This window comes from Dendropsophus ebraccatus, chromosome 2 (genome assembly GCF_027789765.1).
Source record: "Dendropsophus ebraccatus isolate aDenEbr1 chromosome 2, aDenEbr1.pat, whole genome shotgun sequence".
NCBI lineage: Eukaryota > Metazoa > Chordata > Amphibia > Anura > Hylidae > Dendropsophus > Dendropsophus ebraccatus.
In genome coordinates, this window is record NC_091455.1 from 104519585 (window position 1) to 104534587 (window position 15003).

At 42.5% G+C, this 15003-nt stretch overlaps 1 protein-coding gene across 4 annotated transcripts in view; it reads left to right on the plus strand.

The window, feature by feature from the left end:
- Positions 1 to 15003, plus strand: part of PIGN (phosphatidylinositol glycan anchor biosynthesis class N) — a 209344-nt gene that overhangs the window by 162267 nt on the left and 32074 nt on the right. For 3 of the 4 annotated variants that reach the window (XM_069958130.1, XM_069958132.1, XM_069958131.1), the window contains exons 25-26: positions 987 to 1062; positions 5215 to 5288. In XM_069958130.1, the coding sequence (XP_069814231.1) occupies positions 987 to 1062; positions 5215 to 5288 (150 nt within the window). Of the gene's footprint in view, positions 1 to 986; positions 1063 to 5214; positions 5289 to 15003 lie in introns of those variants that run through there. The other variant, XM_069958133.1, reaches the window with a different exon arrangement.

A 15003-nucleotide genomic window follows, 5' to 3' on the forward strand; every position in this document is an offset into this window, starting at 1 on the left:
CTAAAAGTTCATTTTCTCATCTAGCCACCACATTTGGTCCTTGTTAAGATTGCTCAGCTCCCTATGCTTCCCCAGGTTTTCTGCTTTTAACACACCCACTTCAAGACCTGACTGTTCACATGCCACCTAATATATCCCATCTTTTTACTGGTGTCATTAAGTCATAAGTACTTTTTCATTTTTATGGCTGATCAGCATGTGATCAATATACATAATGGCAACCATTCATTTTCTGATTGATTACCAGTAGTAGCAGGGGAGGTAATGTATTGATGGACCTTAACCCTTTTAAATTGTTGAGTTTCAGACACCAGCTGCTGATGACTGACATTAGTGACCGTGCTCACGTCGGTCATCTAACTCTTTAGATATCACCCTAAATAGTAATCACAGCATGTAAATGTCAAGTGTTCGATTGGTACCCCGTACAGTAATGATCAATTACTATAGCATTGCATGGATCAGTATAAGTAATCTTATTAGTAAGGATTTCTTACAAACACCCCTAGAGGGAATTAAAAAGTGTAATAAAAAAATAAAAGATTTTTTTTTTTAAATCACTCTGCTAATAAAAAAAAAAAAATGTATCTGTCAACAATTTCTAAAGCCTTTTTCTGAGGAGGATACAATGCATTTATTCTTTTAAATATACGGGTTTGAATGTGATGTGTCATAGATGTCATCTGAAAATGATACCTTACATGAGGGCTGCATAATTAAGCTACAGGTCAATACCGTTAGAAGTACCTTTTTAGCTACTAAAAATATGGACCTGCTGACAAATATATTTCAAGATTGAAGAGGGGCACCTAGGTACATGCAAATGGATTTAACACTTTTATATTCAACTTATACATGAAGTTTTAAAGCCTTTGCAAAGCCATAAATAAAAATCATGTTCCGTTTTTAAGCAGTTTTTTTTATCTTAAAATTTTTTAAATATTTTATTCCATTGATCTTACATTTTTATTCTTTATTTTCCTCAGTTTTGACCCAGCCTCTGTTTACTGCTTTCTTACTGTGTTTAACCCCTTTGTGATGGGTGCCTTGATGATGTGGAAGGTAGGTCGATCTTTGTTCAATTTATAACTATATTATAATATAAGTGGTTGGAATAGAACCTGTTGCTGCCATTCTTACTTTCTGGGAACCCTCATAAGTTAATACAAAACTAAAATGTAAAAACTTTTTCTAACATTTCTAAGTAGGAAAATAAAACATTTACTTTTAATTGTGTAGAAAAAGCACTGACACTTTTATCTCCCTGGTAGGGTGTGAATCATCCCCAGTATCCTATAGCTGCCTGACGGTCTACGTTGGGTGCCAGTAAAAAAAAAAAAAAGAAAAAAAATCTTTATTCTTCAGTCCTAACTTCTGGTATATAAGCATTGGGGAAAGCCGTAGCCGCATTTACTCAAGCTGCCTCCATGCTCTTCTGAGCCACTTACACTTTATTATAAGGGTCTGTTCACACTGAGCAAAAGTGTCTGAATTGAGGAGGAAAGTTTCCCGACTGAAATTCTGGCATACTTTTTTTCATGCGGAATTCTACCACTTTTGCTCAATGTGAACACACCCTTGGGGTGGGAAGACAACAGCTCAGGCTCAGGCTGCCAAAAAGGTGTACTGTAAGTGGTGGGGAAGAGGGCATGCCTCTGCGGCTCCGCCTTACTGCCTAGATGTTGGGACCGTAGATTGAAGATATTTTTTATTTTTAATTGCCGATCCGCCAGAGGGAAGAATCAGTATCTTGACAAATCTTCCTGCCTCTATACTGGAAGAGTCCATTGTGGGGTGTGAAACTACAAACAGGGAATATCTCTGCTGCTTTCTTAGGACCCTCTTACACGATATGCTGCAGTGTACATCTGCAAATAGGCACTGTTCAGCGAGATCAGCATTTGTTTGCAGTGCCTTTATACGGCACAACTAATCGTGTGGCCAGGCTGTACAAACGATTGCTGTATCATTTGCGCGTCCATTTAAAGGAGACCTGTCACCCCCCGTGCCGGGGTGACAGGCTCCCAACCCCCAGCTAGATTCCCTTATACTAACCTCATCTCACAGAGTCCCGCTCCCGGAGCCGGTCCCGGGACGAAGACATCCTGGTCAGAAGCCGGCGCGCGCTGTGGAGATACAGTAGGTCCGGCGTCCATAGAGAATGAATGGAGCCGGACTCATCTCTGCAGCGCGTGCACGGTCACACGAAAAACTGACATGTCATTTTTTGCGTCCGCTATTTATTAAATAGCGGCCAAACAGAACTGACAGGTCACACAATGGAAAGTGCAGCTCCGGACGCATTTTCAATTGTGTGCTATGGTGAATTTGAATGAAGGCACACACAGATGCGTCTGCATCCCAATTCAGCACAAATGAAGTTTATCCGGCTGTACTGCTGTGCCGGCGGGGATGAACTTCACTGACACCAGCCGTTCGGTGACACGGCCGGTGTCTTACAGCGTGTGAACTTGGCCTTACATACAGATATAGAAAAGTTTGTCAACTTTGTAAGTAGATTTCAATATGGGCCATTATTCTTGTATCTACTGTTAACCCCAGAGCAACATTCACAGTTCTGCTGGTTGTCTCAAAGGTTACTTGGTTTCCATTATTTAGGCTGGTTTTAAACACTTCTAACCTTTCACATTTTGATTTACTACAAATAAGAGCTTTTGCAGGCTGGAAATGCAGAAGCAATATTATATTTATGCATTGCCATTTGTAATAACAAAAATTAGTGGAAAGTGCTGGCTACAGATATTAATCCAGCAGTGAATGATGGAAATAACAGCTCTGAAGCCTGTAAAATTGTGAGTGCAGCTCTGAGCTCTCCCGCTTATCTCCCGCTTGGACTACTGTAACATCCTCCTCTCTGGCCTTCCAGCTAACTCCCTTGATCCTCTCCAGTCTATCCTTAACTCTGCTGCCCGACTAATCCACCTTTCCCCTCGCTTTGCCTCAGCCTCTCCCCTCTGCCAATCCCTTTACTGGCTCCCCATTGCCCAACGTATTGACTTTAAATTGTTGACCATGACATACAAGGCAATCCACAACCTGTCCCCTCCGTACATCTCCGACCTGATATCCCGCTACCGTCCCTCACGCAACCTTCGATCCTCCAGTGACCTCCGTCTCCGCTCCCCCCTTGTTCGTACCTCGCACAACCGCCTCCAAGACTTTGCCCGAGCCTCCCCCATACTCTGGAACTCGCTACCCCGACACATCCGTCTCTCATCCACCATCAAGTCCTTCAAAAGTAACCTGAAAACCCATCTCTTCAAACAAGGCTACAACCTACAATAACTCTGCATCACACTTGAATGGCTGCACTTTACCTCCTGTTTCTCTCCCTATACCCCATAGATTGTGAGCCCTCGCGGGCAGGGTCCTCTTCCCCCATGTACCAGTCTGTCTTTTGCCTTCATGTAATGTTTTCTGATCTTGTATTGTTCCTGCCTGTTGCCTATCTATTGTATAGCGCTCTGGCACTAAGGGCGCTTTATAAATAAATAATAATAATAATAATAATAATAATGAGCTGATGCAATATATTTGCAGACTCTCAGATTTTTATAGAGATTAAGGTCGTATTAGACAGCCCGATCATTATAGTAAACAAATGCTGATCTGCTAGGTTGGCGCTCATTTACTGAACTTATTACACAGCTCAATTATTGTGCAGCAAGGGCTGCACACAGATCGTTAGTGATGTTTGTGCAGCCCTTGCTTTAAAAGTGTAATAATAAAGTATATACTTTATCTCTCCATGCTCCGCGGCGTCTTCTTGTTTTCTCCCTCGCTTCCGAAGCCTACAGTTCAACTGCAGAGCCAGTCTCTGAAGTGACAGGAGGCTCAGTCAGTCACTGACCGCGGCGCTCCTGTCCCAGCCAGTGATTGGCCGAGCGACCTGTCACTTGAAGTTGCATCGGTGGTTGTGGGGAGAAGACATTACGACATCAGGAGAGGTATTGTAAGAACTTTATTATTTTATTTTCAGATTCATCAGCCTTGCATCACTATTACATGTTGCAATGCACGCCTGGCGGAGGATGATTATCGGTCAAAACTTAAAGATCATTGTCATCGGCTGGTCCTTGTCTTTATTACACTGATAGATGATCTCCCAAATCGGCTTGATTTGGCACATTGTTTCTCCGTGTAATAGGGCTCTAAAAGTCCCCTTATACTGTTGTTGGCCATCCCCACCACTTGCTACTGTTCATCATTTGGTATAAGGTGTATGGGGCTCTCCCATTTTACAGGACTCAGGACTGTAGCTTAAAGGGAACCTCCCGACCCCCCGCTACTGCCCCCTATACTCACCTGATCCCCCCGGGTCCCGCTTCTGAATCCGGTCGGGTCACGGAGATATCAGCCGCTGCAGCCCGGCGCGCGCGCTGAGAGATGAGTCCAACGCTCATAGAGAATGACGGAGTGTCCAGCGCTCCGTCATTCTCTATGAGCGTTGGACTCATCTCTCAGCGCACGCGCCGGGCTGCAGCAGCTGATATCTCCGGGACCTGACCGAATCCAGAAGCGGGACTCGGCGGGATCAGGTAAGTATAGGGGGCTGTAGCGGGGTCGGGAGCCTGTCACCCCGGCACGGGGGTGACAGGTTCCCTTTAACCCTCCCCATAGAGAACATTCTGAATGTTCCTGTGTATGGGGAAGACAGAGCCAGACGGGAGGGATAACTGACGGCCGACCATTGTTCGCTTGTCAGTTATTGAAGGTCTATGTGTACTTTAATTCTATAGATAAATGCAAAATGGTGTAAAAAGTTACACCTTAGGGTAGTTTTAGTCATTTCAATTAACTTTTTTTTTTTAAAAACTATATTCTAACTGTAAAACTGCTAAGGAAACAGTATAGAATTTTACTGGAGGATTACTCTTGATTGAAGGATTCGGGCACCTCATTCTTTCTGAATCTAATGCATACTTTCTCTAAGCCACAAACTGTGTCTTCTCATGCATTAATCAGTGCGTAGAAAAGAGCTTATCTTCCCGTATTCATTTGGTGTCTGTGTAACTATGAATGTGTTGAAGAAGGGCAGCATTAATTTGAAATATTTCCAATGTGCTAAATTATTCATGCAGAACAATGAGAATTTGCCCCGTCATTCAGCGACTAGTTAGAGTCGATTGAGGCAGCCCTTGAAATAAAGCTTAAGAAGATTTTTCTTCTAACTTTCAACCTTGTGTATTACAGATTCTCATCCCTTTCATTTTGGTGATGTGCTCTTTTGAAACAGTTCAGATCTCAGCTCAGATTTCTTCTAAAAGGTACGGGAAAAGTCAGCAGCTCATAATACACATTTATAAGCTTGTTTCAGGAGATCAATATATTTTTTTTCTAAATATTAAACATTTTCACGACATCACCCCAAAATAATAAAGAAGACTATGAACATAATTAACAATAATATTTGTTTCTCTGTATTAAACAGGTTGCCTGTTCTAGACAATGCCTTTTCTTTTACCTGTTAAATGCAATCTGTTATCAGGCTTATTCTGCCCTGTTAGGATCAACAGAAACTAATGGCAGAAAGAGTGTAATTCTAGTGATGGATTAGCACACTTGTCCTGCCAGTGATGTGCAAGTGCTTCATAGTCTTGGAGATTCACATCAGATGGATATGCAAACTAGGCTGTGTAAAAGGATACATTCACGTGTACAGTGTTTTTAGTTGCATGCTTTTGATTCTTTTTTTTTTTTTAAGCCCAAAAACAAACAAGGGTGAGGCCAAAAACATGTAGCTGAAAACACTGCAGTTTTTTTTTTTTTTTACTAATAAAGATATTAATAGGTTGTTACCTAGGATGGTAGGGCAGGGGCAGGGTGGGGCATCTTAATACAGAAATCCTGCAGGGTTTTTAGACTAAATTGTCTAATCAGAGGTGGAAAAATGTGTGTTATCCATTCCCTTACCCTTTATTTATCCCCTCCAATGGTTGAAATTGCCTGACATGTGTTTTGCTGGAAGGAAAGAGGGACATTTTTGGCAATGTACTACACCCACTATAGCTACACCCCCTATAGCTACACCCCTATAGCCATGCCCCTATATCCACATAACCTATTGTCATTATATAAGAAACAAATATTATCACCACACCTTCATCACATAGTGGCTTATACCCCTATACCATAACTACATAACATCCACTGTACACTCACCGGCCACTTTATTAGGTACCGAGAAAAGAAACTTGATTCCTCCAGCTCAAATAAAATTCCACTTTATTGATTCCAAACATCTAAAATTGATAGCCGACGCGTTTCGAGCCTACACGGCTCTTAGTCATGGTATCTGTACATTTAGACAAACAGACTAAGTGTTAAAATGCAAAAATACAAACATGGTTAAAAACATGAAAACATAAGTGCACAGACATAGAGGTCACAAACACAGGACTGAATACTCATGATCCATGTATGGAAGCCTTTATGGACTTGTAATGGATAACTAACCCAAAGCTAATATGCTAACCCACATTGCTTAATAGATGGTGAACCCAAGTAGGATATATATATATATCTGAATCCAATAATGTGTATTGACTCTGAGTGTCATTTTAATAGCTGCTGGGCTAAAAGTACTTTACTTTATTAGGTACACCTGTCCAACTGCACGTTACCACTTAATTTCTAATCAGCCAATCACATGGCGGCAACTCGGTGCATTTAGGCATGTAGACATGGTCAAGACAATCTCCTGCAGTTCAAACCGAGCATCAGTATGGGTAAGAAAGGTGATTTGAGTGCCTTTGAACGTGGCATGGTTGTTGGTGCCAGAAGGGCTGGTCTGAGTATTTCAGAAACTGCTGATCTACTGGGATTTTCACGCACAACCATCTCTAGGGTTTACAGAGAATGGTCCGAAAAAAAACAAACATCCAGTGACCGGCAGTTCTGTGGGCAGAAATGCCTTGTTGATGCCAGAGGTCAGAGCAAAATGGGCAGACTGGTTCGAGCTGATAGAAAGGCAACAGTGACTCAAATAGCCAACCGTTACAACCAAGGTAGGCAGAAGAGCATCTCTGAACGCACAGTACGTCCAACTTTGAGGCAGATGGGCTATAGCAGCAGAAGAACACACCGGGTGCCACTCCTTTCAGCTAAGAACAGGAAACTGAGGCTACAATTTGCACAAGCTCATCGAAATTGGACAGTAGAAGATTGGAAAAACGTTGCCTGGTCTGATGAGTCTCGATTTCTGCTGCGACATTCGGATGTTAGGGTCAGAATTTGGCGTCAACAACATGAAAGCATGGATCCATCCTGCCTTGTATCAACGGTTCAGGCTGGTGGTGGTGGTGGTGTCATGGTGTGGGGAATATTTTCTTGGCACTCTTTGGGCTCCTTGGTACCAATTGAGCATCTTTGCAACGCCACAGCCTACCTGAGTATTGTTGCTGACCATGTCCATCCCTTTATGACCACAATGTACCCAACATCTGATGGCTACTTTCAGTAGGATAATGCGCCATGTCATAAAGCTAGAATCATCTCAGACTGGTTTCTTGAACATGACAATGAGTTCACTGTACTCAAATGGCCTCCACAGTCACCAGATCTCAATCCAATAGAGCATCTTTGGGATGTGGTGGAACGGGAGATTCGCATCATGGATGTGCAGCCGACAAATCTGCGGCAACTGTGTGATGCCATCATGTCAATATGGACCAAAATCTCTGAGGAATGCTTCCAGCACCTTGTTGAATCAATGCCACGAAGAATTGAGGCAGTTCTGAAGGCAAAAGGGGGTCCAACCCGTTACTAGCATGGTGTACATAATAAAGTGGCCGGTGAGTGTACAAAGACCAGTATACCCCATATACTAATCCATATGGAGGTAGATACAAATGGTACACAGGCTCTGCATGCCGTATAAGTGATTAAAGTGCAGCTATATCCGGTGACTCACAAGGGATGTCTTCTCTGATCGGATTCTCTCACTTTTTCTTTTCTTCTCTATCTGCCCACTCCTGGCAAACATTTTAGGCTTTTTGATTTTTCACCATCCTCACTATCTATACAAAGTCCCTGTCTGTATTGCCCCATACAGTAACAGTGCTCACTTTGTGCCCCCATGAAGTGTTTAGGCCTAAAGTGGACCCTCAAATAGTACTTAGGTCCCTCAATGCCGTCACATAGTAGATAAGCTGCCTCTGAGCCTCCATATAGTAGTAAGACTCCTCTGTCTTCTCCATATAGTTTATTTAGCCTCTCTGCCCCCTCCCCCCATATAATGGTTAAGCCCCTCTCTCCCTACATATAGGCATTGTCCCCTGGTAGTAATCTCTTCTCCCCTTTACATATAGGCATTGTCCCCTGGTAGTAAGCGCCTCTCCCCCCACATATAGGCATTGTCTCCTGGTAGTAAGCCCCCCTCCCATGTAGCTGTTGCCCCCTGGTAGGAAGCTCCCCTGTCTCCTTTCCCTGTTTCCTGACGTCACTTGTGCACCGGGATCTGGGGAAGGAAGCCTCTTGTGGTCGGAGTCATAATGATGCCTGCATCCACAAGCATATTGGCAGAGCAGGAAGCCAATGGCTCCTGCTCTGTCAGTGTCACTGTAAGTGCTCATCAGGTGTGCTAACAGTGGGAGGGCCCCTTTCAGCACCCGGCAGCTACTGGTGCCAACGCTGGTGCAGTGGGAACAATGAAGCAGAACACATGGGGGGACGGTTGGGAGGTATGATGTAGCTATAGATGAGACATGTCTTTATTTGTCTTTATTTATTACAATGGTTGTATCTGTTCTGTCTCATGAACATAAGAAATATAAGTATGCTGCAAACATACAGGATGGTATTTAAAGTGCAGAACTTATGTGAATAATATGTACAGTATGTCAAGAGTGCTAAACAATATATAAATGTATGAGCAGAGGGTATGTGTAAGGCCCTGTTTATCATTAAACTATAGTTTGGCAATGATTGCTTGTGTGCATGCATTTTTTGGAGGTAAAGCAGCTACATGTGGCCTTTCCCCAAAACGTAAGTCCTGTCTAGCATTAATTTCCTTCAAAAGGTTACTTTAGCTCACTGTAGTCTAAACCTTTCCTAGCCCATATATAGTATAAACATCCAAAAGACCAAAATGCATGTGTCACTGTGTGTGGCGCTACAAGTGTTTATCGTGGGTCATGCATGATATATGACATATTGCACCTGAATAGAAACCCAGTTTGTCCTGTTTGTCACATCTTTATATGTAGAACAAGCCTGTTTCCTCTCCTTTGGTCTAATGTGTACTGTATGATAGCTTTGGCTTCATTAAGGATCTTGCAGCTATTGACTGTTATGTATAACACGTATAGCACATGAATGTACTAGACAGTACTGGATCCTTTCCTTATCACAATATTACAATCTATCTGTAATACGCTAAACAGTATATAGTATAAACATCAACAAGAGCAGAATGCATGTGTCACTGTGTTTGGCACTACAAGTGTTTATAGTTGGTCATACATAATATATGACATACTGTACCTGCATAGAAACCTAGTTTGTCCTAGTTTGACCTAGTTTGACACCTTCATTTAGTATTTACTTGTGTAACGTGTTTCATCTGTCAACTGAAAAACATCCTTTCTCTATCACCTATAGTCTCCTGAGGATCCCACATCCATACGTGGGTAAAAGGCATAGAGATTTTTAATAGAGATTTAAGCATATTATTTGATATGATTGTGGCTTTGTTTTATGATGAGACAGAGACAACTGACGTGTATACATAAACACACTACCAGATACAGTTGTTGTTATGTGTTCTCTATTTACAGAGACTTGACAGGCTGTGTGATTGGGCGCAGTCTGTTATAGAAATATCTACCTGAGGATAGGCGGCTTTCTATCCTACGATCAGGTGTCCTTTTGTGACATAGTTTATAGTATTTTAGTTGGCTGTTAACATATTATTAATAAAAGTTCATTTTTAACATTACACTGGGCAATATTTTCTGATTTTGTCATGTACATGACAGTTTGTTACGGGAATTTTGTCAAATGGAACTGCCGGTGTCATACAAAGTGGGAACATGGCCTTAATGTGTTTCACTTGTACTTGTGGTTATAAAATGTAGTTAAAGCGACTCTGTACCCACAATCTGACCCCCCAAACCACTTGTACCTTTGGATAGCTGCTTTTAATCCAAGATCTGTCCTGGGGTCCGTTCGGCTGCAGGTGATGCAGTTATTGTCCTGAAAAACAACTTTTAAACTTGCAGCCCTGTGCCCAACAGGCGTGGCTTAGAATATCTGTGCCCTAACTTTGCACCACCCCTCCGTCCCTCCTACCCACCCTCTTCATCATTAGGAATGCCACTGAAACATTTTCTCCTGAACATTGCACAGGTGCCTTAACGATCCAGCCCATGTTCAGTATTCACACAGGTGATGAATAGCAAGCAATCTGCCTGGAGCATTCCTAATGATGAGGGCGGGGAGGAGGGACAGAGAGGTTGTGCCAGCCTAATGCATACACAATCTAGGCCATGGCCATTGGGCACAGGGCTGCAAGTTTAAAAGTTGTTTTTTAAGGACAATAACTGCATCACCTGCCGAACGGAGCCCAGGGCAGATCTTGGATTAAAAGCAGCTATCCGAAGGTACAAGCGGTTTGGGGGTCAGATTGTGGGTACAGAGTCGCTTTAAATTCACTACAAATTTATATGAAGTTTCTCTTGATAAAAAGTACTGTATATGGCGGTACAAACATACATAAATTTGTGCCTGAGAAGGTACTGTATGTGGTAGTTTAAGTAGGAGAATCTATTGTGAAAGCCGAGTTTAGAATCGAAATGGATTAGAGGCACTTGTAGACAATACTTAAGATACGTTACATCTGCAGACAGATCCATAAAAGTTCATTATGGTTTGTTACAAGTTTATTATTATGTGTAGAAGCTAAAAAAGTGTTTAAGAAGGAGTTGAAACGAGTCTTGTGTTGGCCCCACCACAAATTTAGTATCCATAAAAATTTGCTAAGAATAGTGACTCCTTAAAGAAGAAGTCCGTTGATTGCTAAAATCCGGTAGCCTGCAGGGGTAGGGGGGAAATTAATTGCAAGTAGGCACTTACCACTCCTTGTGCCCGCTGTGATCGGCGGGAACGGCCGCTGGAAGTAATTTTCTCCTGAGTTGTGATGATGTCACAATTCAGGGGAAAATGCCTGTCCCTGCTGCTGAACTGGCTGCTCACCCAGTCAGTGACTGGAGCGGCGTCCCACAATGTGACTGCGGGGTGCTGATGGATCACTTAAGCTGGAGATCTATACCTACCCTCTGTCCCTCAAGGTGTCTCCCTGTAAGTAGAGACTGGCTCAGGGAGACTCGATTAGCAACACTATAGCATTGCATAGATCAGAATTGTCAGTCTATCAATTGATTAAAAAAGGTCCCTAGAGGGGACTTAAATGTAAAAAAAAAAATGTTTTTGAAATTTTAAAAACTCATAATTGAAGTTCGAATCACTCCTCCAAAAAAAAAATAAAAAAAATCACATTCCTGATCTTACATGGTAAACAGCGTAAGCAATGCAAAAACAACACCAAAGTCCATATGTGTTTTTTGGTCACATTACATCCACCCAAAAAATTAAATGTCACATGTATACAAACGTAGTACCAGGAAAAACTACAGATCACGGCACAAATAAAAACGTTATAAGTGTCAGAATAAGGCAATTTGAGTCACAGTTTGGTACACGGGTAAAAACAAAAGGTATCACTGTAACAGGGTGGACCTGAAAAATATAGATAACTAGAAAATGTACCTGGCGCTGCCCGGGTATAAAGTGTCAGTGTGTTAATTAGATTTGTTCTAAGGTGCCCCGGAGGCCAATCTAAAGGTATTGTTTCATCTGAGTTAATCAGTGGAATTAGTGTATACCTGTAGTGCATTGTTGGAGGGGTTCTGTATACCTACAGTGTATAGTTTTTAGGGGTCCCGCATATCTGTAGTGCATAGTTGGGAGGTGGGGGGGGCTGTATACCTATAGTGTATAGTTGGGGGTGGGGGATCCTGTATACCTGTAGTGTGTAGTTGGGGGGGGGGCTGTATACCTGTAGTGTATAGTTTGGGAAGTCCTGTATACCTGCAGTGTATAGTTGGTGAAGGTCCTGTATACCTGTACTGTATAGTTCGGGGGTCCTGTATACCTGAAGTATTAAGTTGGTGCTGTATACCTGTAATGTATAGTTGGCGGTGGTCTTGTATACCTGCAGTTTATAGTTTGAGGGTCCTGGATACCTCTAGTGTATAGTTGGTGGAGGTCTTGTATACCTGTAGTATATAGTTTGGGGGTCCTGTATACCTGTAGTGTATAGTTTGGGGTCCTGTATACCTGTAGTATAGAGTTGGTGGGGGTGCTGTATACCTGTAGTATAGAGTTGGTGGAGTTCCTGTATACCTGTAGTGTATAGTTTTGGGTTCCTGTAAACCTGTAGTGTATAGTTTGGGGTCCTGTATACCTGTAGTATATAGTTGGTGGAGGTCCTGTATGGTCCGGTCTGGTATGACAGTGTTATCCAGTCTCAGTAAGGCAGTATTGGTCAGGTCTGGTATGGCTGTGCTATCCAGTCACAGTATGGCGGTATTGGTCAGGCTTGGTGTGGCGGTGTTAAATGTGATGTGTGGAGCTATTACCTACCTATCCTGATGCTAATTGGTGAGTGAGGATGGGGCACCTTCAGGTTTAGTGCTTAGGGCAGCTGCAGATGCTAATACTGTCCTGTATACATGTCCTGTATAGATGGAGTTAGGGCGTCCTGTATACATGTACTGTATAGATGGAGTAGGGGGTCCTGTATACATGTCCTGTATAGATGGAGTAGGGGGTCCTGTATACATGTACTGTATAGATGGAGTAGGGGGCCCTGTATAAATGTACTGTATAGATGGAGTAGGGGGCCCTGTATACATGTACTGTATAGATGGAGTAGGGGGCCCTGTATACATGTACTGTATAGATGGAGTAGGGGGCCCTGTATACATGTCCTGTATAGATGGAGTAGGGGCTCCTGTATATACATGTACTGTATAGATGGAGTAGGGGGTCCTGTATATACATGTACTGTATAGATGGAGTAGGGGCCCTGTATATATATGTACTGTATAGATGGAGTAGGGGGCCCTGTATACATGTACTGTATAGATGGAGTAGGGGGCCCTGTATACATGTACTGTATAGATGGAGTAGGGGGTCCTGTATACATGTCCTGTATAGATGGAGTAGGGGGTCTACCAGTTATTTCTGTGGATCTGTTGTGAGGCAGCCACCCTAGCAACCATTCAGATTCCAGCTCCCTATGAAAATGAAAGTAGTAATCCTATTGGTTGCTAAGGCTCCCAATTGCCGTTTCCTTTGGGCACCTGTGTGTGCAGTGTGGAGATTTTCCCATTCATCTCTATGGGGCGAAGCTCTTCCCCCTCCCCCTACCCTCCTGTACATCTGGCAGGGACGGGACCTTTGCTATAAACTGCCCGGGCACCCAATGTATCTGTGTGCCAAATATGGGGTCAATCAGTTCAGGCGTTTAGAAGTCTATACGGGACAGACAGACAGACTTTAATTTTTATTATATAGACATGTCAGATTTATCAGCACCTCCCCTGTCCATAGGCTTGCATGGGGGTGTTGGTGGAACAGCCTTGATAGTAAAGAAGGAAACTCTTTTGTCTAATAAAATAGTTTCTTCGCTTATTCGGTTATACAACTGATTTCTGCAAAGTTGTTTGAACTTATGGTTGAGCTGTAATCTTGGTGGAGAAAGATACCTTTTGCTGTGTTGGTTAATGGTTATAGATGTCAAGGGCGCAAAGCTGTTCTGTTTTTTTTTTTTTTTTATTTGTATTGAACAGAATGAATGATTGGTAGGGACTTCTATATTCCAGCAACAGATACATCCCAAATTTTAACACTTGTTGTAAATGAGCTGTAACTATTACACAACCCACACACTGAAAATGCATTGTGCATGAGAATATTTGTCCTATGTTTGCTGTCATTTTCTCCTGTCAACGTCTGGGAATATGCTTTTCAGTTATAGCCTGAAAATGTGATAACCTTATCTCCATTAGTTTGACTGCCCAAAGTGTCTCATCATATTAGGAATTGTAGGCCTCATCTGTATAGCACTGATGGCCTTATCCTACCTTTACTTGTAATACATAAATCATTTTCATCACTTTGTGCAATTCAACAGATTAGTCTTTTACATGTAGTATGGTATTTGAATTTTGTCAGAATTGCAAAAATACCCAAACTGCACACCTACCATTACTAGTGTGATACTGGTAATAAAGAGGGTTAACGAGTAGATGTAACAGCATCACACTTTAGATATAAATGCTGCTTAGGTTCTGTCGAAGGCTACCTGACTTCAAGAGTATTATATCTGCGACTAATAGTAGTCTTCATTGGAAATCCAGCATTTGAGTTTAATAGAATATGAAATCTTCATACAACAAGAGGGCTTCCTTTTAGGGGAAAATATGCAAAAGAGTCCACAGAGCCCCAATTAAGAGTCTTTAAACACAGGACAGCCCAGATATCCCTCCAGGGAAGGACCCAGTAGAGGAGTGGCTTCTGTAAGGAGACCACCAAGAGTACAATATAAAGTGGCCCTTTCAGTTAATATCCAACTCAATTATGAGTCTAAGGACATTAAAGGGGAAATACTGTACCAAGGCCATGGATACAAACAACAGACAGCTGTTTAGGGGTTTTGCCTCTCAACAGTGGGAAGAAGGATACTGGCTAGGCAGGAGCAATGCCTAGCAGACCTTCACAACAAAATGATTACTGATCTCAGGGAGTCCAGCTAAAGAACACACTGTAGGCTGCTAGTTAAAGTACTCAACACTGTAAAGACCATTAGAGGAAATGGTCAGGCCCTATTGCACTGAACAATTATGGGCCTTACTTGGCTGATTACCGACCATCCTGCCTGTTCAGTGTAATAGCACATATACTGTAGAATGGCAGCCA